The 25,188-nt window shown below is 43.6% G+C and overlaps 2 protein-coding genes across 5 annotated transcripts; one reads left to right on the top strand and one right to left on the bottom strand.

The window, feature by feature from the left end:
* Positions 1-312: 312 nt before the first annotated feature.
* On the bottom strand, positions 313-6,325 carry men1 (multiple endocrine neoplasia I). 2 transcript variants are annotated; one of them, XM_076972935.1, is made up of 10 exons: positions 6,167-6,325; positions 5,268-5,747; positions 4,571-4,779; positions 4,331-4,459; positions 4,203-4,243; positions 4,005-4,092; positions 3,572-3,708; positions 1,963-2,098; positions 1,679-1,852; positions 313-1,227 (listed from the first exon to the last, which is right to left on the bottom strand). In XM_076972935.1, exons 2-10 carry the CDS (start codon positions 5,701-5,703, stop codon positions 730-732), a joined length of 1,848 nt encoding a protein of 615 aa, XP_076829050.1. In that variant the 5' UTR covers positions 5,704-5,747; positions 6,167-6,325; the 3' UTR covers positions 313-729. The 2 variants fall into 2 exon arrangements, with proteins under 2 accessions (XP_076829050.1, XP_076829051.1); XM_076972936.1 differs by lacking the exon at positions 6,167-6,325 and adding an exon at positions 5,945-6,160.
* Positions 6,326-8,511: 2,186 nt separating this feature from the next.
* rtn3 (reticulon 3) lies at positions 8,512-25,131 on the top strand. Of its 3 annotated transcripts, XM_076973595.1 has the most exons (9): positions 8,512-8,854; positions 12,870-12,917; positions 15,906-18,545; positions 22,649-22,856; positions 23,406-23,544; positions 24,030-24,099; positions 24,360-24,406; positions 24,746-24,804; positions 24,967-25,131. In XM_076973595.1, exons 1-9 carry the CDS (start codon positions 8,758-8,760, stop codon positions 25,010-25,012), a joined length of 3,354 nt encoding a protein of 1,117 aa, XP_076829710.1. In that variant the 5' UTR covers positions 8,512-8,757; the 3' UTR covers positions 25,013-25,131. The 3 variants fall into 3 exon arrangements, with proteins under 3 accessions (XP_076829710.1, XP_076829711.1, XP_076829712.1); XM_076973596.1 differs by lacking the exon at positions 15,906-18,545 and having other exon boundaries at positions 8,529-8,854; XM_076973597.1 differs by lacking the exons at positions 12,870-12,917; positions 15,906-18,545 and having other exon boundaries at positions 8,530-8,854.
* The last annotated feature ends 57 nt before the right edge of the window (positions 25,132-25,188 follow it).

Here is a 25,188-nt window from a genome sequence, read left to right as displayed (position 1 = left end):
TCTTAAGAGCATTCACGAAAACATTACAATCACATACAAAGTGAAATTTTACACTAATATGGCAACAAAGGAATGAATGCAAGCAATTCAAAATAGTAGCATGTTAAAATTGAACAAACATGCTAATGTAAACATCCTAAAAGCTCAAACAAGGCATGTAGAAACATCTACATTTCTTAAGCATTAGGACAGAAGGCTATTAGAGAAACAACTCCATTCTTTCAAACATATTTTTACAGCACTTAAACTTTGGCATTGTGGTAATTTCACAAAATTCCTGCAAAAAAATAATAATATAAAAATTAAGGCAACATTTATTTACTCTTACTGTATAGCAGAACTGTGCCATTACAGTCGCGAGGGGTCACAAGTTTACACAGTTTAGTGTTTTTTTTTCTCCTCCAACACAAGTGACTCAGCTAAAGAATTAATTTACAGTTAGCAAAATGAGGAGAGTCAGGTGTCGGAGCTTAAACCACTAAACTGTACAGCACTGTGGTCCTCTTGGACTGTAGCTGGCGAGTCCTGCTAAACAGCAATAAATCACATCAATAATCAGTGCTGGTAGACGATTAACCATTCAGTGAGCTACAAATGGTTCTCATAATCAGCTTCAGAACTATTGCATTCTACTTGATCAGTGTCGGTCCTGCAGGTGAACTAATATTTTTATGAGGTTCAAACTAAGTTGCAGAATGTTTGGGGGGGTGGGGTCATGTGGCGAGCATTTTAGAGAGTTTTGCGGGGGCGTTTCATGAAAGAGAGGGTGTAGTCGCCGGAGGGGGTGGGTTTCTGCCTCTTCATCTGGACCTGCGACTGGGCGGTGAGCTGCAGCTTAATGGCGCTGGAGTTGATCTTGGCCGCGGAGAGAAGCTCCTTCATCCCCTTCATCTTCTCGCTGTGGAACGTCACCACGGGCCCCCCGGCCGCCGTCGCCTGGGTGGGCGAGGGGGCGGGGCTCGGCGAGGAAGGCTCGGTCTTTCCCTCGGCGTCTTTGGCCCGACCGCTGGCTGAAGAGCGGCGCCGCCCTCCCTCTCCGCCCACTTTCTTGGGCTGGCCCAGCTGAGGGGGCGGGGCTGCGGCCGGCGGAGAGGGACCCGCTTGGTCCTCCAGTTTGGACTCTCGGCGCGGGCCCCTCCGGCGGCCCTCGCGGGGGTCTTCGCTGGACTGGTCGTCGTCGTCCTGTGGTTCTGGGTCTCGGGTGATGATTGTCACTTTCTGTCTTATCTGAGAGAAGGATGGTTGAAAACAGGGATGCTCATGACCCTGTGATAACAGTACAATCCCGAGCTGAACAGTAGCTATAAAAAATATCAAAGCGTAACCTAGAAAAGGCCACTATTAACATTCAAATAACAAATGAACACCATACCTTTTAAAATACATTAAATTTGAGAGTATGGTATAACTATAATTTTTTGTTTGAAAGTTTAAAAATATTTTTGTGATTAGGAGAAGCTAATAAGCTAATTGTTCGACACAACATAAAGGTACGCTTAATGGAAACAGCGGTGTGCAAAACAACCATACTCTTGAAGATCAGTCAGGACTGTGCAGTCAGGACCAAGGAAAAGGCTGTGTGCTTGCGCACAGACACACAAGCAGCACATCCCCAGCAGATTTGATTGCGACAGCTTACGTTTCAAACATAGAGACCGGAGGCCCGATGCCGATTTACCTGTGCATCGAAGCGACTGAGGGACTGAACGAGGTAGGTGGCCCAGCCCACGTGGAGCACAGGTGTGGGACTTCCCTCCTCCCACTTGCAGATGCCGTCGTAGAAACGCAGCAGGTGCGCAAAGCATTCTGGGTCGTGCAGGGCAGACAGGGCGGCGGACTGCCTCGGCTGGTCCTTCGGGGAGGAGGCAATCGGTAACGGTTAAGACAAGGAAAGAGGGGAAAGGTGGGGATTTACCACAGGTTGGTGTTGGTGGAGCAAACGTTTGCGGAGGTGTGGAGGACCTTCTCCGCGCCCTCGCCGCCCTCTCCTCCGCTCTCGGAGGCGCCGGCCGTCTCCTTCAGCAGCGTGGGGATGACGTCATTGGCAATGTCAAAAAACTCCTTATAGATCTCCTCATCTTCACGGCAGTAGTTGTAGCTGAGGACAAACAGGAGATGAGGTATGACTGGAGAACCCCCACCTGTTTCCTCATTCTCTCTGGGTTAGAGGAAGCTGATCTAGACTTTATGACAGGCAAAGCCTCTGATGAACACAATTCTATTAACAATGGTGGCTACAGTTTTTTTACAATGACCTTTTTTATATTCAGCCTTGATTAAGAAAGTCTGTGCTGATCCTGCAGCTTGAGAAGCGCTTGAGAAGCTGAAAGCAACATAATGGAAGGAAAACACACACACAATCCGGCAGTGTGCTGCTCTGAGGACCGGGGACTACTTCCCGTAACTGCAATACAGGGACCAAACCAGAGGCACTCCTGAGATGTATGGAGATTCCCAAATTTTTTAGCATGTGATTTCAAAGGCATGGGCGGACTGTGTCCAGAAGAAACAGGAAAACGGAAGAGCGGGAAAGGGAAGTGTTGGGGAGGGAATGGCCGGTTTTGGGGCGTGTCTGGGATGCTACATCCTTCAGAACATAAAAACATAAGATACAGCTATTTTTAGGCCTGTGGATGATGCTGCTTGTGTGTGGAGACATTAGGGTGCACGTTGCATGCTGCTCTGGAGAAGTCAAGCCCACCCCACCCCAGCCAGCGGGCCGAGACTGACCCTCCCCGACTGCTGGGTTTCCATCCAAACCTTTCGAAAAAGTAATGCGCAATTTCCAAGTTTCGGCAGAAAAAAATGCGAATTAAGCCTTGTTTCCATTCATTACATTTATACGAATAAACTTTAGATCACGTGAGAGGACGCCAAACAATAGTGGTTTTACGTCCATCTGGCAGTTACGCATTTTTGCACTTTGAGGTTTTGAAACATTTTTTTCTTTTTCTTTTCTATACATGGAGAAGTTAAATTCAATTTTTGCTCTCTCCAGAACTGTTTTTGTATGCATTTGCCATCTTTACATCGCGATCATGTACAGAACCACATGACTTGAGGCATGATACGTCATCGTTTATGCGAAAAACCCTTTTCCATCTAGTTTTTCCGAATTTTGGCGATGCGATAGTCTAACTTTTCCACCTCCTCCTAGCGTAAAAATCTTTTTGCGATATTTGGGGCTTTTTTCGAATTTTGGTCTTTTTCCATCCAGCTCTTTTCATGCGCATTTTCAAAATGCGCAAAAACTCGGTGGATGGAAAACCCTCTAGTGTGAGGAGTGGAGAGGACCAAGAGGAGCCAAGACGTACAAGGAAGAAATGATTTAGTTGCTGGCAATCACAGCATAACCAGGAACACACCACTACGTCGCATACTACACTACAGCAATGGGAGGCGATCCTTACGGAAGACGTATCACCAGCGATCGTTCCTATCCAACACAAAACAAACGGTGTAGTTCGTACTGTTCAGCACTGAACACTCAACTCTATGTCCTGTGCTAATCCCAAACGGCGGTCGAGTCCAGACAGGGGCACGGAGACGGCAGGTGAAATGATGGACTCACTCTTGCATGACGGAGGCGGCCTCGGCCCAGGCCCCCAAGGCCTCGCGCACGTCCCTGTGTCGGTAGTGGTACCCGGCCAGGTACATGAAGGGGTAGATGTGCTCGTTGTTGTAGTACGTCTTCGCCGACTCCACAGCCTTGAAGCACAGCGAAATGAACATGCTGTTAGAGGGGGCGTGCCGATTGTTTACGCTGTGTGTGTTGAACACTGTGCCACAAACAACCACAATTCAACGGTTGTGTCAATGACAGCTTCCATAAACAAATTCCATCTCATAAAAGTGCACAAGTGCATCAAAGAGAAATAGAAGGCCATGGAGACCTGCAACTGAAACTCCCACAAACTACAGGTTCCAGTGTCAGGGTGCTTTGAGACTATTTGAACAGCGTGTCACTGGAAACCCTCACAACAAAATACGCAACGAGGTGGCACCTTGAGATGAATGGAGAGAGGGTCTCCCTTGCCAGCAATAGGTTCTTGATCTTCAAGGTCAGCAAGAGTGCCCATCGCCATGGGATACCTGCAGGACAAACGGAAGTGCGGACGAGTGCTGAGCACGAGTCACTGCGCGTCAACGACATTAAAGGCCACGAGACGCAGCTGTGATTGTTTACAGTCTTGGCGACGCACCTCTCCAAGTCTCCGCGTTCGTACAGCAACCACAGTAGCCTCTGCATTGGGAGTAAAAACGATGTCAGCGAACATTACAACACCCCGCCTCTGCGAACACGCAGCATCCTTTTCACGCTCTGGCTCACCTGCTGAAGCTGGAGCAGCTCTGTGCTGTCGGTGTGCAGGTCCAGGGACGGGTTGATGGCGCACACCATGAACGCTACCTCCATGTTACGGTTGCACTTCATGTAGGAACCCTTAAGATACAACCAGCTCTATGGGAGGGGGAGCAAGAGACATACAATGGTTTCTTCCTTCTTATGTCATGATGACATCATACTGAGACATCATAGGCTCTGTGCAAAAGTAAGCTAAGCCCCTCCCACCCTCTCTGTGACTCCAGCAGTGACAGTCTGGCCTCTCCGGTCCTCATTCCCCTTGCCGTGCCACGTGACTTCGGCCGTCTCCTCGCCCCCTTTGCCGAAGATCACCCAGGCGTGGTCCTCAGACAGGGCCAGGTGGACGTCCTTCAGCCCAAGCACTTGGCAGGCAGCCACTACTGCGAACGCCACGCCAGAGCTGTCCAGCTTTGTGCCTGATCACAAATCAAGAGCCAAACAAGAACATGCGGTCTCTGCTACAAATATCCGAATCACTTGATATCAGTTTTGATGCAGACACATCCGTCTACACTGTTCTAGAATTTAGTTGAGACACACAAGGCTATAATACCCATCTTGTAATCTAATAAACCTTCTACATGCTATGTTGCCATTGAATCATCACTAACAAACATTAACTAGTGCATTTTAGTACACAGTAACCATATTAATCATATTGGTTAATGTACTTTTGGCTCAAACCAAGGACATTTCCAGTGACTCATTTGAGTGTCCCCGTTTGTGTAATAAATGTCACGCAGTGGCAAAAACATTCATTATGAGACATGCAGTCTTTAGTAGCTAACCTACATGTGGTGAACGTAAACCTTAATTGAAAAAAACGTTTTTATTTTTAATATTCAAATAAATGTCCTCAATTTCTTTTAATATAACGACATGTCAGCACTTTCACAGGTTGTACCTGTGATGAGACTGAACAGAGACTGAATGTGGGCTCTGTCTTTGAAGTACGACCGGCTCAGGCTGTTCCAGATCACATCCGACACCTTCTTGACCAGCTCCCTGCTGGAGCCGCCGGCAGGGCGGCGGTAGAGAGACAGGTCCACCGCGCCGCGGATCTGCGCCGTGAAGCGCTCATGCAGCGCGGAGATCAGTCCCAGCTCCACGGTGGGGAAGCAGGAGTTGAGCGAGTCTCCCTTCAGAGGCTCGAAGCGCACTCCGGGCACGTTGATGGGCACCACCCGGTTAACGGCCAAAAAGTGCTCCACGAAGCCCAGCACCAGAGACAGCAAGGCCAGGTCCGGCTCCGGGTTCCCCAGCTCGAACTCGAAGAGCTGCACGACTCCGTCGATCCCCCGCAGGGGGAAGTGCTTCTTCTGGGCTGACCGGAGCCCCATGCTTGGGTGCTGAAGTTCAAGAAGGGGCCTGGTGCTCTGGATCACTTCAAATACACAGATGAATGAAAACGAGCGTCAAATGAGAGCAGCTATAACCAACATACCGTGTGGCTGAACAGTTACTTCATTCTCCAGCCTGTCTGAACTCCCAACGCGCTAACCAAGCCAGCTAACGTCTCTAAAGCTCCATATAACTACACATAGCCATCTGTGGAAAACGTGACATACACCAGCTGCTCACCACAGTTAGCCAGGCGGCTAATCCCCCACACCGTGTAGCACGGACCGCTAACTACTCTTGGCTCTTAGCTAGCTAACTGTGCTAAATAGAATAGCTTTCGTCTGTTCTGGTTCACGTACAATAGTAATATCAAACAGATTGTGTCGGATAAATGGACGTGCTAAGAGATAACGATGCGTTTGAACTACTCTGAGGGATTATGTGGCCAGCTAGCATACACACCGTCGCCGAAAATTATGTCCACATGCTTTTGTTTTGTCCCTCGCTTTTGCCGCGCAGTACGTGGAATCTAACGTAGGCAAACATAAAAACCACACACGACATCGCCACCACAGGGACACGCCGCAACGCGCGGAGTTATGCCCATCCACACTGTTGACGAATCAGTCGTGTCTCGCTGACCGCGGAAGTAATTATATGTTTCTGGTTCAAGTGATGCAGCCTGGGAAATAAAATGTAACCGTTTTTGTGGGAGACTCGTTGATGTGACCCACACAGGTTCTTTTATAACCCTATCGTTTTTCCATTTTAATTCAGTTGAAAACCAAAATGAGTTATATAGCTTTTTTAATAACAGATATGACCTACAACAACTTTACTTTTCAATACGTTTTGTAAGTTTCTTGTTAGTTAAAGTAGAATTGGGATAATGTATATTTGTTTTAATAGTGTAGATATATGTTTTAATAGTGTAGGTAGCTTATGTAGGATAGTGAAATACTATCAGGGGTCTTCTTCAAGTCTAAGGGTGTAGTGCAGTATTTTGCTGTCAGACATTTTCAGCGCATGAGATTTACAAGATGGAATCACCACAGCAACAGATCAAATACTGTCAAAGCCACAAACTCAACTATATCTGTCATAACAGCAGAGCTTTCTGTGATGTGTGATATTCAATTGGTTGGGCATGAAACCATAAGATCTGATTCAAACGCAAGAGTCTCATGACCAATACATCTTAAGGTCACAGCCACAGTCTCAACTGGCACAACCTTAATGTTAAATTGTGTTGAATTTTCATAAAAGCTCCTTTGCACTTTCTGCACATGTATTTATTTTTCTTATTTTGTATGAAGTTGCTAGCCCGTTTACACAAATGCAAACTTTTGGACCAGGAGTATTACATGATCATATTTTTATAATTTCATCTAAATATAAACAAACACCAGGTGAGACCAATATGATCCATCACTTATAGACTAGATATTAAAATAAGTGAGCTAATTATTTTTGACTATAGCATACATTTTATAATAGCAGCTATGTTTAAGACTTTTTGACAAATTATAACATCAAATTGTAAAATAGGAAAGCATAAGACAAAAAAGATGCCTACAACTGTTGTGAATGTCAGAATGAAATAATTGCTCATATTTAAATGTAGAGATTTTTGATTATTTTAATAACACTGTGTGGTCTTTTATTCTTTGTTTGTTTAGGGTGAAGTTTTCTTTCCACAATTCAAACATCATATTCCAGGGGAGAAAGAATAGACCATTTCCACTAAACTATGAATGAGTAGATCCATTCAGAAGTAGGAGTACAAACTCTGTTAAATAATATTTTTTGATCTTGTATTGTTCTGTCCTGTATTAATATCTCCTGCTTTGTTATTTCCTGATTTTGTAAATCCTCAGCCACTCCTCAGTTATCCTCAGATAACTCTGAGTAAAGTTTTTCCTGTCCAATGACATTCAACTCTGCCTGTAAATGTCATGGGTGATACTTTTGAGGCAAATAACTCATGGAAAAGATTTGCAAAAGCTGTAATCTGTGTTTATAACTATTTTGAAAATTGCCCAATGCACTGTACTTGGGTAAATTTATTCAAACATTATTTGCTATCTTTAGCTACTATAAAAATATATTTTTTTGTCTTTTGGATATTCAGATCTTGCTGTGAACTGTATCTACCTACAGTTCTGAACTGTACCTACCTAATGTGTTGGTACAATCTTTTAAACTCCATGAATAGCAGTTTGTTTGTATTACAAATATTACATAAATGTCTCCTCCTACTCCAAATGTTTTCTTTTTTCAGTCTGTGCCTGAAAAACAAACCAAAATAGTGTGGGTCACATTGATATCACCAGCAGAGGGCGCAATCTGACAAAAAAAATAAATGTATACGAACTTACTTAGCTTTGCGCACAAATGCAGTACTGCATAATTATGTTCAAATATGTGGCGTAAAAAGTGACTTGCACGTAGGCTACGTCTACAGCTGTTGGTTACTACAGTCGCAGTCATCGCCTCATCCGTAAATGTGCTATAACATACACAAGGAGCCTCTGAACCTAAGCGTTATTATGTCTTTAATTTAACTCAGGTAGGCTAGGTATAAAGTCATAGGTTAACACGTCTAAAACAGATTGAGTGTAATTGTGGTTGCAACCACTACAACTTTCTCAACGGATTTATTTCCTTAGTTTACGTGCCCCTTACTTCACATTTAATAAACGGAACCAGCTCGACAGAACCAACTGAGATAGTTCTGTCAGTATTACGATTTATGCAGGCGTGAACATTTTTTGTCACAAGGGTGTACTTGACTGTCTCTTTAAGCAAGGCAGCGACCTTTCACCCTATTAAACCAGGCTGGTCCGCTCCAGAGCTGCACCCGCCCTGTTCCGCTCCTACCACCTCCGTATCTCCACAACCTTCAAGAAGATTCACCTGTCTGCGCGTCCGTCCAGACCTGGTGACGCCGCGTCCCGCTTTTGGGAGTATTTTGGTGAATCGGGCAATTCAGAAAGAAGACAGACCGCATTTTTTATACTATAACTGCACTTGCAGTAGCAGTTTAGAAGAAAATGGCAGATCCAATGGCACAGTCTCCTCAGATATCGTCGTCGCAAGATCTCGTCCACGACGGACACACTGCAGCGTCTAAAGACTCAAAGTTTTCCGGTAAGTATGTAACAGTGCTTTTTAAGGGCGAAACTAAAAAACAGCCGGTCATACGATTTTATTAAATCGCTGCACATTGAACCAAAGAGAAGTACACGAAACTGTAGCGTTGTGTGTAATCGCAACTTGTCGAAGACAGTAGCTGGTTAACGTAGAAGGTGTGACTGCAAATACGGCTAATCGTTTTAATGGTGTTGTGTCTGCGCATTATTGCTTGATTTCAACCTCAGCATCTTCTCATGTGAACCATCATTGTAACTTTTTATAACTTAAGACCGCGATATTAACCTACTACTGCGCAATGGTGCAGTCACTTGTTTGGAAGTGTCGGTTAGATGTCTTCGTTTATGTAGAAAGAGCCATTAAAGCACTCTTTAGAGATTGACGTCGTCCGTAGCTTTGACCTAACTTTTAAATTTAGACCCAAGCCACAGTTCTCGGTGGTGACACATTTATATTACCTCATTGGGCCGTGCGGAAATGGCTGTGTTGCGGATACTGTGATCTGCAGTGCAGTGCTGATGCTGGGCACCACCAGAAACGAAGACGAAGGCGGTGTGTGTCTCTGTGTGTGTGTGTGTGTGTGTGTGTGTATGTGTGTGTGTTTTATCTGTCCTAACGTGGTAGAAGTAAACAAGACGTTACGTATTGACCTACACACGACAGAGCTAAAGTGTTTTGTTAATTTATGTTCATCCCAATGGAAAAATATATATATTTCTATTTAATTTCACTTGACTTGTAGGCTAACCTACAAATTTAGTTTGTTAGCCGTTATGAGGATCATGGAATCGAATAGAGAGAAGCGTTTTTATCGCTTCAGTGCCAGCCTAGTTAATTTGCCATTATAAAGGCCCATAGAGCACTTCTGGCCTAATTTTAAGAACTCATGAGACATCTTCATTTAGTCTATTTAACATCTGACATACCTAGACTGAGTTGTCTTTTTTTCCTCCTAATTGTGTATTTAGTGTTCTCAAACATCAAAGCTAGTTCGTCTCATTTTCTAGTGCATCTTATTTTAATGCGAACACAAGATACTAATTATTTCATGGTAAAATGTCACAATTACTGGTTTCGAATTTAGCATGATTATGGAGACGAGGCTTCTTTACATTATGAACCGAGACCAAGGAGACACCATTGTATTACTAAAGTCCAGTTTTGTTGAATTCCTTTTACCATTCTTTTAAAACGCAACGTTTTATGGGACACAATGGCACAAAATAATTTGGTAGTGGGCTATAAGCCTTTTTATGATCTGTAAATCGCAATCCTCCTGCCACCTGTCAATGTTAATTTTGCTTTGATGCTGAGATGCATTTTATAAGAGACCTGAAGACTACATTCGTCAGGTGTTGGCCTGGATACCTCTTTTCAGTATGTTTTGCTAATCTGGTAGTAATAATAATAAAACATCTACTTGACAATTTAGTATAAGAAAGCAAGGGCAAAGGTATAATGTCTAAAAAAAAATCACACATTCTGTGAGGTTTTAATGTTATCGTACAGATTTGTTTGTATGCCTCTGGTGTATGTCTTTCTCACTCCTGCGGTCTTGGTCTCATAATGGTATTGGTCACGCGCCACTGCTAAGGTCAGGAAATGTAACTGATGCAGATCTCTTGGCGCTGAGAGGATCTGGGTTTCATGAGTTGGATGATGACATTGCTAGCATGACACGGATAGTCCGCTGACCCAGCCCTACTCGGGCATGACCCGGTCTGGGGTCACAACCGTCTGATGTCCGTCACTTGAATTGCCTCGCCACATTTCATCGGTGTTGCTGGATCGCTATATGATGGATTCCATTAGATCAGGAAGTATTTGTCCGCAGCAGTGTGAAAGAATCATCACATGAACATGACCGTAAGATGCAGGCCCTGGAAATCCCACTTTACTGATTTTGAGATTGCGTGAAGACCTTTTACATAAAGAGCTAAATGCTAGGAGCCTTTGAGCATTAGGTTTAGGTTTCTAAAATAGTCGTAATTTGGACATTGTGTGATGTGAATCACAGACAACTCCGCTGTGTAAGAACAACTGGATGTAGACATAATGAACATGGAAAGACCTAAAACGTCCTAAAAGAGTAACAGGTGCATGTGTGTTGACTGCCCATGTTGGGCCTGCGATTAGTCAGTCTCCTGATGGCCAGCTAGTTTCACATAACTGTATGTTGGAGGAAAGAGCGTAGTTGAGTATTTCCAACTGGTAACTGATGTAACCGTCCTGTGTCATGGCAAGATAAATGGATGCTCAGTCTTCTTAGATTTCTGTGGGTTGAATGGCTCAAAATAGATCTAGGTTACATGGCAGTAGACCCTTGGTTATACGGTAATGGAAGTTGCTGCTAATTTCTCCACACATTGCCTGTGCTTAGTTAATTTTGTGCAAAAAATAACATGCTATGTTAACACAACTAAATAATTAACCAGTTTTTTTTTTATGCAACTTTGACACTTGGATGATGTTAACGTTTCTGTTTAGCAATGACTGGTTTGACCAATACAAATGAAAGAATATGGTAGTTCATCAGATAGGAGTTTGTGTTTGTGCAACTTTATAACGAGTGAAACAGATTATCTTGTAAAGACCCATGATAAAAAATGTCATATTATTCTTATTATGTTTAGTAAACTGTAAGCTCTGCCCATTGATTTTAAATACCTGCAGATAAAGAATGGAGTCTTTACACTAAGCTAAACAAATGGCTTTGGCAAGTCTGAAATTGGTGTTCTGTCATCACATAATTGTAATAGACATGAACAGGCAAGTTTAAGGTTGTGGTTACAGTATTATTACACTCTGTAAAATGTTAAAATTGTTATACTGGTGGCGGTATATATTAGTTCTTACTTAATTTTTTCTCCCATGATATAATGAAATGAAATAAAAAAAAATTAAATATTGCTATTGTATTGGGAATAATTTAAGACGTTCTCTTATTTTTGAAATCTTTTAAGACCATAAATGTGTTGCTCCATTTGATTAGTTCCGGCTGCATTGTGCAAATCTGGGCGAAACATACCTGGGCACTGTCAGCTTTGAGAATATGAATCATTGCATTATCATCACGTTAAAACTATGTTCCTTCTAGTATAAGAGCAAGTTGTATATAATTCATGCATGGATACCGTGACGTGGTCACTGAATTTTCTGCTTGTGTTGCCAATTACGGAGCCGCCTTGTACGTTCGGAGGCTCGCCGTGTGTGTGTGAGAAACTGATTGATGAAGAGGGTGGTCCAGGGTGTGCCCTTGATGAAAGGAGCTAAGCTAAGGGCGAAGCAGGAATGTGGTGCAGCCGGAACTACAGCTACTACCACTCCACGTCTCCAGCCAGTTCAGCCTGCCATTGGTAGGGCCTCCAGAGCAGCCAGTGCAATTCATTGCTTGACTATTCTGCTCCCTGCTCGTCATCTCCCTCCATCTCGCTCCTTTTGGGGTCGCTGGGGGCCCCCCCGGCGGATTGAGGCCGTGCGGCCAAGAGCTCAGTTTTGGAATTGGGACTGAACTGTGAAATGCAGGCTCGCCAGCAAGGCTTCCGTTGGGTTGCTCGTCATCCCAGTTTGTGAAGTGGGGTTTGAAAATGGATTCCGTAAATAGATTACATAACTCCTGACCATGGCACATTGTGTGGGCGCTTGTTTGGGGTCAGACGTCGGAAACTATGGGAGGAATTATTTGAAGGGAACATGGGAAAAATTTCTACTGTGTACAATTTGTGGAGGACGTTGTTCGAATGTTTTCTCAAAACGTTAAATCTGAGAAAATATTTTTGATTTACTAGAATAAATGTGTTTGATAACCTTCCACTGTAGCTGCTGAAATAGTGACTCATTGCTGTTGACTTCATTGAGTAAAGATCTAGAGTGTGGTCTTTGAATATCTTCAGAAGAGACAGGTAAGAGGTTACCTGAGTGGACACAGATAACTTCCATTTAACATTTTGTAGAGTATAAGAAGGATATTGAGACTGTTGTCATTCTCCTGTCCTTTTTTTATTCTTTTCAGATTCCTTTTTTCCCTCTTCGCCTGTATCTCTCATTCAGTCTTCTCAAGGCAAGTGTATAATTCTCTTATGCTACTCGCCTGCTTCTCTAACCTTTTCTCACTGTCCTGTTTTATCTCCTCCTGTCTCATCTTTTCTCATCTCTTGCTCAGCTGCTGCTAGGGTCCTCTCAATCCCTCTCTTTAGTGGTCCTCTCCTCTTTATACCAGATTAGGTTTTCATTGTGAAACCGTGTTAGTTTGCCAGAAAGCCGTTGGGAGGATAAAGGAATCGGAGGGCAGGAATGTCACACAAGAGGCAGAGTGATTCCTGGAGTTTAGTATGCCTCACTTCCAGGTGTTCAGTCACTCTTCTGTGAACCTGTGTCCTCTCATTCAGCCTGTATCTGTTTGGCTTTTGGTACCATACTGTAAAAGTTACATGGATATTCGGTATCTCCCCTGCACGGCATTTTGAGATTTGGGCTGGAGCAAGACGCAGTGTAATATGACACACCCAACCTCCCCCGAAGGTTTGAATGTGAAGCTCTAATAGTCATGCATGTTGGAAACCAACAGGATTGCCAGGTCCCACTTGTTTTCAGCAGCTTTTGACAAATGGAATCCTCTACTATACTGTGCTCTTAGTAGTCATAGAGCATACTTGCAGTCAGTGAAGATAATCTCCTGCCCTGACTGCCTGAACCTGATGGCATAGCCGCTCTCCCATCCTGAAAACTGAAGGTCGCACGTTTTGCCATTTGGATAGTAAACCCCCCCCATTCACTTGTTATGGTCATTTCAAAGCCAGATTCACAAATGAGCTGTCCCCAGCTGAGTGTGTTATTTAGGTCAACATTATTGTGGGTCCCGGCTAATCCCAAGATTGCCACCTTCTTTTTAAAATAGCAGAAAAGTTCAAGTCCGCTTTTGTGTGAGAGCAGAGTCCTAAAAATGGATCAGGTTGGTATCCCCCAAGAGTCCTGTCCCTGATGTCCCTCCTCCACCGCTAGCTGTGCTCGGACACACCTGCCCTCCACCTTTACTGGTACTTCAGGTAGAGTGACACTGGGAGGGATCGACCATACGGATGCCTGCACTGGGGACTCTCTGCCCCATGCCTGTGGCTGCTGGCTCTTCACCTCTGCTTGTTGCATGAAGTCTCTTACCGCGGCGTAAGAGAAGTTCCCAGCTGTTCCCCACCCACCGTTTTAATTATTTTATTTTCTTGCCCTTTCTCCTCCTCAATTTTTTCTTGCCCTGCCATTTCAGATTTTATACAAAACAGTTCAGAACTCTGACAATGTTCTTGCCAAGGAATCGGTGCATGACCAGTGTGGAAAAGTCTATGAAAGAGGGATCCTGTAACCAGGTCGTTAGTTAGTCATTGAAATGCTGCATCTACTATGCTCAGTGCTGGTAAGGGATCAGTTATCCTTGCTATGCCAGACCATGTCTTATACTAATATAACCATGGTGTTTATTTATTTCAGTTTTTTAATAATCGGCTGTTACAAAGTCCTTTGAATTAGTCAATGGGGTTGCCAGTTAACCTCTGGTTTCATCTTTTTCATGATTGTGTTAATAGTAAGTTAGAAGTCTTGGAATGAGGAACTCTCATTCTCCACGTCACAACTAAAGCAAACCCTGTTTGTTGAGACTGATCTTAAGAGGGAAGAATAACTATGCATGGGATTTATGGGAATGATGTTTTAGTATGGAATGACTGAGATACTGAACTATGATATTCCAGGCAGGAGGAGGATGAATATATTTTATTATCCTTTAATTTAGCACAGATGATCCCTAAGGGCTGAAATGTTTGCTCTCAATTTTTAGATCACTGAGCACTTTTTGTACAAAATGATTTATAAAGATTTCATCTTTTGTTATTAGTCCATGGCACTTTGCCTGACTGTGTGCCAGTTTTCTCTTTACTTTACATTTATTTGAGCTATTTTCAACTGATACACCTATTGTAATTGTAATAATTAAATGTTATAGTATGTTGCTACATAGGTACTTTGAGATTTATCATAGATGTCACACAGAACTTTTCTTAGAAAGATATTAACATATCTTAGCTTTCAGTTTCATGCCTGGTGAATGTGATTTTCCTTTAGAACAAAGAAAATGTGTCAGTTAATTGTCCTTGTCATAAACAGAACTTGATCTTCTGCTTAGGGTTAGGGTATCGGATAGGTTATCAGCAGTGGGCTTACATTAAACCTTGGTTTGGAGGGCATAGTTTTAATGGTAAATCCTGTTTAATGATCTTAGTGAATCTGTGTTTTGATTTGTTTGTTTACCTTTTAATTGAGCAGTAGCCAATTGTGCTTTGGTGCTTCTGACACCAAATGGTTGTTTATTGGCACTTTCCTTCAGGAGGTCTTCTGCCTTATCACATGATTTGAAAGCAGGCAAAATCCACATTAATCTCTCTATTGGATTTCTGTTCTGTTTATTGTATTTGTTTTATCCTTTAAGGCAAGAAAACATGGAAATTGGATGGAATTGAATTCTTTTCAAAGGTATAATTTTACTTTCACCAGTGATCTTTGTAAATATGCAGCAATAAGGGGTTATTTACTTAGTCCTGACAGACACAGGTCAATATTTTCAAACATAATTTACCCAGTTTGATAAATGTTTGACCCTCTGTGTCACTTAGAATTCTCAAAGGTGACGGTGCATCTTCCAGCTGGCATGCAGAAATCAAACATCATCCATTAATTGTTTAAATCCATGCAATGCACGACTGCTTCAGCTGCAAGATAATGGATGCTGGTGAGCAATGCTGTTAAAAGTAGAAGCATAACTACTGATTGCTAAAGTTTTTGGGGCTTGTCTTTGACTCTGAAATAATACTGCTAGAAAGGCACATTTCAAAGCATATCAATGGATGCATTTGGACAAAATAAGCCTTTCACGGTAAACACATTCAGCAGAGCTGCAAGTACAGCCCTCCACTTTAGCATATCTGTATGAATGTAGAGTGTGCCTTGATTTGTTTCCTCCCCACCTTCTCCTCCTTTCCCCCTCCTTGTATAATGGATGCAGACAACAGGGTGGTGCTGGGCTCTGACAGGCCTTCAGATGGTGTGGCCACTTCCCTGCGGTTTTCCTCCCAGCCCAGTTCTTTCTCTCCTATGACCTATGGAAACGAGTCCTCGGGTCCACCCGATGGAACTACAGATCGTAGTTTCCAAGAGAAACGGCAGCTTTTCGAATCGTCGCCTCAATCCCAAAAGCAGGACTCGTCCCCCATAAAGGTGTCCCCTGTTTCTGAGCGAATCAAAGCATTGGAAGCTTTAGCTGCAAAGCAGAATGATTCTGATTGGGGTGATGGAGGGTTTCCTCATTTCAGAGAGCGCCACTATGAAAAGTCCCCTACTGAGGTACGTGGGATGTCTTCCCGTTCTTCCGTTAAGAAAAACACTACATCCCCTGAACAAGATTCTCCAGAATCGCCCTTTGAAGTACTTGGAGATTCCAGGCGCGGAAGTGACTTTGAGGATACTGCTGACTGGATGAGAGCTCACTTGCCCCCAGCGCCAGAGTTCATCATTGAAGAATCTGTCTTGGATGAAATGAAAGAGTCTTTAGTAATGCATGAGAGTCCATCTAAAGAGATAACGGGCAAAGATACCAGTGCACCTGTCGTTCCTGAATCTTTTGTAGGTGTTCCTGATGAATTTATGGACACTCCTACTAAAACAGATAATCAAACAATTGAGGTTAGTAAAGAGTCCAAGCAAGACGGTGTTGAGGAGGAGTCTGAATTTGATCTCAGATTTTTACCTACAGCCTACATGTGGGACAAACAAGAGAAGTCTGATGTGGACCCATCAGGTCCTTCTGAAACTCAGGACACGGAGATACCTGCCCCTCCTGCTGGGTTTGAATCATCTTCTGTGCCTTCTCAGCCTCCTGCTCCCCAGGTTGACTCTAGTGTTCAGCAACAGTCTGCCATACAGAGTGGTGGCTCTGAGCCTGCAGAGATCCTTGAAATTGACAGCTCGGGTGAATCCGATGATACAGTGATAGAGGGAGCCGGTGGTGTCTGTCCTGAAAAAGGCTCAGATGCTCCCGACTCTGAGCCCTCTACAGGCAAGGTGCAACATCCAATTCCACACGTGCAGCGCAGTATTAGTGTACCAATCATAAATGTCATTGAGACAGAGGAACAGATTCTGAGTGATGATGAAATGGAGCCAGAGGAGGAGGAAGAAGAAGAGGAAGAAGATGATGATGATGATAGATATCAAATTATGCGAGAGCCAGCAAGAGAAGCTCCGAAACCATTTGATGAAGATTCTGAAGTTCCAAAATCAGTATCTGAAGAGGTTCACCCCAAAGAAGAAGACATTTTCTCACAGACAAATCTTACAGATTTTGATGTGGAATATTCGCCAAAGCACGAGTTTGTGCAAGATGATGCTAGTGATAATGGCTTTAACCAGACCTATCCTGACTCAGAGGGTACAAGTTCAGAGGTCTGCCAAGCACAAGCAGAAATCTCACAGACTACAGATGATGCTTACAAAGAATCTAACGTGAACACAGTTAAAAATGACGAGACTGCAGAAATCGCATCTGACCTCCCTGGTAATTATGAAGATCTCTCAAATGAAATCGAATCCAGTGATATTGATACATACTTGGATCATTATACCAGTCAGGAACTAGCTTTAAAAGACCAGCTAAATTCGGGTGTTTTTAATGAGAATGATGGTGAATTGGATGAATTAAGGAAACCCTACAGTGTCCAATACAGTCAGAATAGTACTGCGTTTGCTCAGCAATCTTTTGAGGAAACCATGGTTGAGGAATTTGATGAGACACTTATTGAAAGCAAACCTGACTATAACACAGTGCCTGAGCCCACTCCTGTTGGAATTTCAGCAGATGTCCACGATGAGCCTTTGGTCCCTCCAAATGACACATCAAATCCTGAATTGGAGGATCAGTGTGTGGATCTAGAAGACCAGAAGACAATAACTTCACTGGGGAATTTTTCTCAGGTAGAGGAGGATGATTACATCAGTCAGCCAATAGGTGGACTGTCCTCTGTTCAAGAAAACATTCCTGCACCTTTCCCATCTTTCCATAATGATCCAATGGACAAAATCAGTGAGGTGATCTCTGATTTTACAGCCAGTGATGTAACTGCAGCATCAATGATCACCAACTCTGAAAAAGGGGATCTAGTAGAATGTGATGCCGCAGACAGGCAGATGGCACCAGAACTTGTAAATCAGCCTGAGAGCTCTGAGCCAGAATGCCCTGAAACTGCAACAGACAGCTTTGTGGAATTCATGAGAGAATGCTTAAAGTCACGTGAGGACGAACCCTTAAACATTAGTCCAGAAACCTTCAGTGTTGGCTCGTCTTCTCCTACAATGATTATGGATCTGGAGCAGGAACGTCTTACAATCAGTGCTCTCAAAGAGCTCGGGAGCAGCCAAGAGGAAGAGGATGAAATTCCTAACAAAGGAACCCTGCCATCTTCAAAGGACACGGCTTTAAAATCTAAATCTGAGTCTTCCTTTTCCTCAACTCCCACACCTCAATATCTTCCAAATGAATATCAGCGTGAAACCTCGTTAGCCAAAGAGGTAGAGGCATTTGACATTTGGGTGGCGGAAGCCTACCACCTCGCAGAGCATGTGCTGGCAGCAATACTAACACACCTGTCAGGTAACTTGATTTCCCTTTGGGCAATTAGCCTGCTAACCCTGCACGCACTCACTCTTTTACCATGTATCCTATCTGGTTATTGCAGCACTAATGCTTTTAGTTGCATACATTTGAAAAATAGTTAACAGAAATTGTGTATAAGACTGGAATAATTTACAGGAGAAATTAGTTGTTTGTCATTCATTATGGCATATTTTATGTTTATTTTTACACAAATGTGGTAATATAGGTAAGGGATTTGAATATATTTACCTGTTTGCTTTAATTTTTCCACATAGTTCAATAGGTCTTCTTTTCCATATAGTTGTTCAGACTTTAAGTGCCTCTGCACAATTAGAAGAGAACATAGCCAGTCATGACTTGGGCTATTATTAAGCCATTTCAAAGGAAATACGATTGGTTGTATTGTCTGGGACACTGGATATCCATTGCAAATGGCACATTTGGAGACTGAGCCAGAAATTAATTGGTCATAGACTTGGAATAAAAAAACTTCAATAATAGTGTTTTGTATTTAGCATTTTTATATATAGTACCCAGTAGAATTAATGGCACCCTTAGTAAAGATAAGCAAAACAGGTTCTGAAAAAAGCCGATTGGTCTGAAAAGTATGAGTGAAATCTAACCTGTCAAAAAAAAAAAACGTCCAAAACCACATGTTGACACCTCAGCTTTGCATATGCTGGCCTAACAGAACTTTCACTGTTAACTCATAACGGATTAAAATGGAGCGAAAACCCAAGAGGATCTGAAACCGTTCCTTCATACCAAACTTCTCTGCCTCCTTCAGTAGCTATGGACCAATCGCTCGTATTTAGTGAACATAACTCTCCAGGGTGTTTCAGTGTAGTGTAGGTGAGGGGAACAGCCACATCATAGGCTTGATGCTGTAGACAATCAATGATTTTAGTGTGAATTTGCTCTGGACTTGTCTTGCCACCACAACCCTGCTGCCAGAGATGGAGCCATTTTAATCTAAGATCTTGCAGGATTTGATGCACTTTATAATCCCATGTGTTCTGATCCTGTAGAAAGAGCCTCATAGTGCCACAGACCAAATACCAAACATCACAGTGGGGATTATGTTCTTTTCTGAATGAACACAGACATCTATGCTTTAGGCTGAGATCATATAACTAGCTTTCAATGTAAATTCTGGAAAACTCTGGTTTGTGGTTTGATGTTGGTAGAGGGTGTTGGGCAGGGCTGTCATTGTGGTTTTAGAAGCCTGGCCCCAGATAATAATCTACAACTATAGTAAATGTCTGACTTTGTTCCTTGGAGAAGGTTTTGTTTCATGAATTATTGTTCTCTGTGTACATGGGGGCAGTATATACTTGAATCATGCCCTTGGCAGATTCATAAATGATGTATTTTTTTTAACTTTTGAAATTATTACCCTGATAGAGGAGATGTTTATTTGCAGTCGTGAAGTGTGAATATGATGTTGGTTATCGGTTGTCATAACAGTTCTTAGGAGTGTCAGGGACGCACAAAAATTATTTGCACAGGCTTACCTCATGGAAATGTTGGATACTAGTGCAAGATTATTGTCTAGCTTTTGTCCCCTCATTTTTACTAAGGGTGCCAATCATTCTGGGAGACGTTGCACCTCACTGTTGAATACAAATTAAAACGGCGGTTTTGAGAGAAGGGCATCCGTGCTGCCTTTTACGGTAACTAAGGGTGAGTAGCTGAGGGTGAATGTAATTTTAAAGGAGCCATATCGACTTCCTTATTATCTCTGAACAAAGGCTGGTGGAGGCAGAAGAACACGATCCGAGATGACGTGGAGAAATAATGCTGAATAATCAGCTTAATGTTCCTGTACACATGACTGGAGTAGCTCGGTCTGTGAAGAGGCAAGGAGTAATCAATTTGTGTTAAATGATTTCTGAATTTATTCAAGAGGTGAATGTGCATTCAATTAACATTTCATTTAATAGACCTGGATGCTCTGATCCTTTTTTTTTTTGAATGAGCAACTTGAGGAAGTGTTCTTGCTGAATCATGACGAGGAGTTTTCCTCATTTGAAAAATGAATTCACATTGTGTACAAATTGTACTTGTATGAGAAACCATCTTCTGGTAAAGATCTGGTGTGCAGATAAAAAAAAGTTGCCCTTGTCTCATGTTACAGGCATGATAAAATGCAAAAATGTTACAAGGCTGGCTTTCTAGGCAACCCAAGTGTCTCACAAATATAATCTAAGAGTTGATCTTTCCAACACACAAAATCTTTAGCTTTTGTGGTTTGAATTGCAATTATATTTTTATTGTAAAGGGGTGCTTGTAAACAGATGTAAAGCACATAAAGGGCCTGCTTTTCTTCATTAAGAGCCTAAGGCTGTTTGATTTTGGTGTAAAAAACACTTCGTGTCAGTATTTTTAAAGTTTTTGTCAACCTTTCATTTACTTCAGTACAGCTGACATTAAGGTTTCCAGAGGTTCCTCTTCCTGGTTGTGGGAGGGTTTGTTTTAGTTTATGTGCCAGTTTCATCTTATTTGCACTCACTGGAGAATCCATCACACCACAACCAATGCAGCCGATTGTTGCTGTTATTGACGTCATCGGGATTACTGATAAATATTTCACATAGGTACATGCCGTTTTATTGCTGCCAAAAATGAGAATTTGTTTTGGAAAATGATTTAGCTTGTTCTTGTTTTTACACTCGGTCAGTGCAACAAGCAGCACGTGAAGTGCCATGCTTATTTCACAGTATCTTGCGTTGGTTAGCATAGTAAAACGCGTGCCTTTTAAGTGATTCAAACGCACGTGGTCGTTCACCCACGCACATACATGCATAAAATGGCTCCTGTGCCTTTAAGAACCCATGCCAGCACTGAAAAGAGGCCACTGCGGCTTGGCTCCCCCTGGGACGTGCTGCTGTATCTGGAGCCGTTAAGGCGAGAGGGAGGGGAGCGATAATGAACGAGCACTCAGTCCAGGCTGCCTCCCTCTGGGCACTGGCAAAGCATGCTGGGAAGGACTCAGACCCCTGCAGTGAGCAAGCGGGAAACCCCTTGCATGCGCTCCTCGTTAGCCCATCAGAAAACAATAGTGTGCTTTCTGAGGCTATGAGTCACCGGCCCTGCATTATTGTACTGCATTTATGTCATGATTAGTCTTGTTTATAAACAAGTTTTCAGGCTATTGATTAGTAAAGAAAAAAATGTGGTGACCTGTGGTGTAATGTTCAGTGTTTGTAATGAGGGATAAGCAAACTGTTGTAAACGGTTAATGCTATAAATGTTCCAGCTAGGAGAAACATTAAGATAATTAGCTTATTCTGGATAAAAATTATAAGGACACCCCAAAATGTCACAAAATTATAGTTTTATTAAAATACAATCCTGTAAACAAGTGAAGTAGGTAACTGTGCATTTCTACAGTGTCTGCTGTAAAAATCTGAATGGACTCTTGGGGACGTTTACGTGATCACGTACACAGAGCAAGTGTAGTAATACCGCATGCAGTGGGCGTGTCATCTGAGCATGTCCTTTTGCCATGGTGCCTCCCCCTCACATGCCCACAACAGTTTCTTAGACAAGACGACGATAAGTGTTCCATGTCTTTTCCAGCCTGCTCTGCCTGTGGTGTGAAGCGCTGTGCCGTCCGCCACACCGGTCCAGCTCGACAACAGAGGATTTGCACACAAATGCCCCCTTCAGTGAGCACGCCCACCTCCCTAGTGAACCACACACAGCGAAGGCCCCCGAGGCATGTGGGGGCTACTGTTTACATAAGCCTCCTTTTAAAGGTTTCTTTCACATTGCAGCGAAGGGGCATTTAGGAAGTCCATTACAGAATTACATAACAGAAGTGTATAGAAATGTTCTTTGTTGGCGAGCCCCTGAAGATTGTGTAGCAACAAGGCAACATCACCAGCAGCTCCTGCCGTAATTATGGATGGTACATGTTTGTGCAGGTGTAAGCGTGGGAACTGGATGGTGAACCAATCGAAATTGTCGTGGGTATTAATTGTTTTTTTTTTTTTTTCTTTTTCACTTCTGCCCCTCCCACTTGCCCCAAACGGCAACCCCCCCCTGTCTACACCTGACCCACACGCGCTCCACGCACACACCCCTCTGTCTTGCAGTACACGACCTGGTGCACTGGCGAGAGCCGAAGAAGTCGGGCGTGGTGTTTACCACCTCGCTGCTCCTTCTGCTGTCGCTGGCGGCCTTCAGCGTGATCAGCGTCGTCTCCTACATGCTCCTGGCTTTGCTCTGCGTCACCATCAGCTTCCGCATCTACAAGTCCGTCATCCAGGCCGTGCAGAAGTCCAGCGATGGCCACCCCTTCAAGTAAGACCGAGGTCTCTCATCACTGCTGCACTGCTGTGTTCCAGACTGCACAGAGTATGGTTTAATGAAGAAAAAAAAGACCTCAGGCCAAAGAACAGTGTCTAAGACTAATTTATAGTCGCACCGTAGCCGAGGGCCATGTTCAGGAGGATTTATTGTTGCACCAGGTTCGTGACATACAAGTTTGCACCCTACCTGTTAATACAGTAAATGGTCTGTCTGCAATATTGTGGGGTTTTTTTTTTACCACTAAGCACTAAACTTGGTTTTTATTACTAAACATGACCCAACAGCACATACATTTAGCATGAGCATTGCTGATTTATACATTTACACAGCCAAACAGGTGGATCTTTTCAGCAGTTTTGCTCTTTAAAGCTGCTAACATAACCCGTGCCTGTTTGTGGCCCATTTTCCAGCTTTAGTTTCATTATGGACGTAGGGAGGAGGACAGGGCTAACCGTGGGAGACTCCGCCCAAACTCCCCCTGGTAGCGCGTGTGTGTGTAGCGGCAACGCTAATTGGGTTGACCCTGTGTGCTTGTGACAGAGCTCTGATGGAGAAGGATGTCAGCGTGCCTCCCGAGACGTTCCGGAAGCACGTGGATCAGTGTCTGACCTACATCAACTGTGCACTGCGGCACATGAGCCGTCTCTTCCTGGTGGAAGACTTGGTGGATTCCCTTAAGGTCGGTTCAGCGGCCGCGAGCCCGTGGTTCAGCACGCCAGAGCCCTTCATGTGACTGTTCTATTTCTGTGTGTGTGTGTGTGTGTGTGTGTGTGTGTGTGTGTGTGTGTGTGTGTGTGTGTGTGTATGAGAGAGAGAGAGATGGGGGGGGGGGGGGGGGGGGATGAGAGGTCAATCACTTGCTCAATTACACACACACACACACACACACACACACACACACACACAAGTGATGTGTAGTTGAGCCTCTTACAGCATGTGATTGAGAGTGGGAGGGGATATAACATTCAGAGGAAACAACCCAGAGATTGAAAAGCTGAAGGGCTGACCCAGAACACCCTGCCCTCCTCACTGAAAACACTCGGAGGCTTCACCACTGCCACTCGTTATGTTACACTTACGTTACACTCTCTCTTGTGTGTGTGTGTGTGTGTGTGTGTATGTGTGCACGCGCGCATTCTTGTTTGCCGTGTGGTGTCCTTTCAGTTGGCAGTGGTCATGTGGCTTCTGACGTACGTGGGTGCCGTCTTCAATGGCATCACCATCCTCATCCTCGGTAAGTTCTGGCACTCCGAACCTGCTTTCCCTGAGGAAGATCGGCTGGACTAGCAGTTCAGATTGAAGTTTCCAAACTAAACAAATCCGTCCACATGTGTGGTGATGTTCAGTGTAGTGATCCGTCCACATGTGTGGTGATGTTCAGTGTAGTGATCCGTCCACATGTGTGGTGATGTTCAGTGTAGTGATCCGTCCACATGTGTGGTGATGTTCAGCGTAGTGTTCAGTAGAGTCATCTGCTCTTCTCCTTTCTTCCAGCGGACATCCTCATCTTCACCGTGCCGCCATTGTATGAGAGAAACAAGGTGAGTCTGCTGTTACTTTTATTGTGGTGAATATTCTTAACAGCGTTTGTCATGCCAAAACCATCACTACATTTGATACAGGTATTAACGAGCGCGGGGAAACTTGTCCAGACTCATGACAACGAATGTGAAAACATTTTATGGGTTTTGTCACTACTTCAGCTTCCATCCTGCACAAAGTTACACTGTGTCCTCAAAACCATGATAACCCACTTTTACACATTCCCCAGAGTGAACGCCTGCAACGCATTAAACCTCTGGTATTTTCTTTAACTGTTTTAGTTATTTACGTGCAGTTTCTTGAACTGTTTTAGTAATTTAAGTGTTTTTTCTCGGCAGACCCAGATTGATCACTACATTGATATGGCACGCACTCGCATTAATAATGTAATTTCCAAGTAAGTGTGTATTGGAATATTTGGTATGAATTCATAGTCAGGAATCTGTAAGTCTGTGCCATTTGTCTGTTTTAAACGTGCCCGCAAATACTGATAACTGCCACCTAATGATTACTTCTGTTCTGTTCTGCTTCATTTATTCACATCTTTTGTTTCTGTCAGGATACATGAGAAGCTTTCTGGAATGAAGCGCTGTAAAAAAGAATGATCCATCTCTCTCGTCCCCCTTTGACCTCCTCTGGAAACCTTTGACCTTTGACCCCAGCCCTCCTTTACTCCTCTGTCCACCCACGTTTTTCCTGCTCGTCCTTCTTTTAACTACCCCCCCCCCCCCCAACAACCCCCACACCTCTTACCAACCATCTGCACTGAACCAGCTAGTCT

The sequence above is a fragment of the Brachyhypopomus gauderio genome, chromosome 14, assembly GCF_052324685.1.
Source record: "Brachyhypopomus gauderio isolate BG-103 chromosome 14, BGAUD_0.2, whole genome shotgun sequence".
Classification (NCBI taxonomy): Eukaryota; Metazoa; Chordata; class Actinopteri; order Gymnotiformes; family Hypopomidae; genus Brachyhypopomus; species Brachyhypopomus gauderio.
The sequence above is the reverse complement of the archived record's forward strand: the minus strand, read 5'-3'. Positions and strand labels throughout refer to the sequence as shown.

Bases quoted from the DNA above. Each gene is read 5' to 3' on its own strand.
- men1 (XM_076972935.1), bottom strand. From the start codon at position 5,703: ATGGGGCTCCGGTCAGCCCAGAAGAAGCACTTCCCCCTGCGGGGGATC. The intron at 4,093-4,202 runs GTGCGTCGCCAA...TTTGTCCTGCAG, and splicing joins GAACGCGGAGACTTGGAGAG to GTATCCCATGGCGATGGGCA. The intron at 1,228-1,678 runs GTAAATCGGCAT...TCCTTCTCTCAG, and splicing joins TCAGTCGCTTCGATGCACAG to ATAAGACAGAAAGTGACAAT.
- rtn3 (XM_076973595.1), top strand. From the start codon at position 8,758: ATGGCAGATCCAATGGCACAGTCTCCTCAGATATCGTCGTCGCAAGAT. The intron at 8,855-12,869 runs GTAAGTATGTAA...TATTCTTTTCAG, and splicing joins TAAAGACTCAAAGTTTTCCG to ATTCCTTTTTTCCCTCTTCG. The intron at 22,857-23,405 runs GTAAGACCGAGG...TGCTTGTGACAG, and splicing joins AGCGATGGCCACCCCTTCAA to AGCTCTGATGGAGAAGGATG.